Below are 1,522 nucleotides of genomic sequence, written 5' to 3'. Positions count from 1 at the left end.
GAAACTTGATTCAGCTATTGCATTTTGTTGTCATTTAAGGAGAGAAGTAGAAGTGAAATTTATTTTAAATTTTTAGCAATAAAATTTATTCATATTTACACATTACAGATCATTTTAAACAATTTAAAAAATATTAAAAATAAAAAATATATTTTATCTTAGAAAGTAAATAAGCTATTGAAAAAAACTAAAATGATATTTGTATACCATAATAATCATTCAAATTTCTTTGATATATATTAATTTTTATTGATATGAACTATGAAGCCAGACAAAGCTATAGCAAAAAAACAAAGAAAAGCAACACTTATTGTTCTTATTACATAGAAAAAAACCAATTACTTGAAGCATGCGCACACACAAACATGCTCAAAAGAAAACAACTGCTTATGAACATGAAGCAAAGTGTTCTAATATTGAGCAGGGTTGGCCAAGACGTAACCCTCAATAGCCTTGAAGAGAGCTTCACCCTTGGCCTTTCCCTTCTTCATGTCTTCCTCCTCTGGCTTCGCATCTCCTTTCGAGTGGAACTTCACACTCAGCTTCCCGATGGATCCTCCGTTGGGTCCTTCAACCAGCTTTGTCTCAAATGTTATCTTCTCCGCCGTGGGAGGCAGCGCCACTCCTCCAACCACGCTGTAGTTGTATGCATAGTTAGCCTCATCTATTGCCTCCACCTTGTGCAAGATAAACTTGGTTTCTCCATCTGCACATATATCATTATTATTATTACAATTCACAACACATAATTATCACACATATAGTATGTATGTATACTGAATTGAATAGTTACTACTGACCCTCGACAATGGTGAGTTTCTTGATGGTTCCAGGACCACCGTTTCCCTCGACGATTTCAACACTCTTGACGTCATCAATAATCTTAGGGGTGAGGGAGTCGGCATCCTTCATAGCATTGTAAAGCTTGGCGGGGGGCAGGGGGGAGGTGATTTCATCCTCGAATGTGAAGACGGCCATGATTGTAAATTAAGAAGCTAATAAGGGAAGGAATGAAAGGAATGAGAAGTAGTTAGTAATAAGTGAGGTTGGCTTTTTAGTGTGTGGTTGATGAGCAGAGGAAATGAGGAATGGCTTTTATTTATAGGCATATAATGGAGTCATGGGTATTGGAGATGGGATTGTGTGTATGTGAAGGTGCTGACTAACTGCTACGACCGCTATGTTGGGTGGTCTTTGATTTTCATTTTTCTTCTAAATACTATTTTATCCGTTAGTGTTTATATATATCAATTGTGAATTTTTATCGATAAAAAAGAAGCAAACAACTATATCATCTTTTGATTTTTGTTAAACGAAAAAACATTTTTTTAATTAACAATTATCCAGCAATAAAATAACGAAAATGTTTGGTAACTAAAGAAAATCAGTTAAAAACAGCCATAACTTGTTTTATTTAGCATTCATTAATTTTTGCGATAATTAATTAATGTTAAATAAGACAAATTTTGGTTGTTTTTTTTTTGTCTATCTAACATTATCCTAAAATAATATATAAACAAAG

At 33.7% G+C, this 1,522-nt stretch overlaps 1 protein-coding gene across 1 annotated transcript; it reads right to left on the bottom strand.

Moving 5' to 3' along the window:
* Positions 1-212: 212 nt before the first annotated feature.
* Positions 213-1,218, bottom strand: LOC112723214 (pathogenesis-related protein 2). Its single transcript, XM_025774477.2, has 2 exons — positions 801-1,218; positions 213-706 (listed from the first exon to the last, which is right to left on the bottom strand). Exons 1-2 carry the CDS (start codon positions 976-978, stop codon positions 411-413), a joined length of 474 nt encoding a protein of 157 aa, XP_025630262.1. The 5' UTR covers positions 979-1,218; the 3' UTR covers positions 213-410.
* Between the last annotated feature and the right edge of the window lie 304 nt (positions 1,219-1,522).

The sequence above is a fragment of the Arachis hypogaea genome, chromosome 11 (assembly GCF_003086295.3).
Source record: "Arachis hypogaea cultivar Tifrunner chromosome 11, arahy.Tifrunner.gnm2.J5K5, whole genome shotgun sequence".
In the NCBI taxonomy this organism is placed as follows: domain Eukaryota; kingdom Viridiplantae; phylum Streptophyta; class Magnoliopsida; order Fabales; family Fabaceae; genus Arachis; species Arachis hypogaea.
This window is presented reverse-complemented; position numbering and strand designations above follow the sequence as displayed.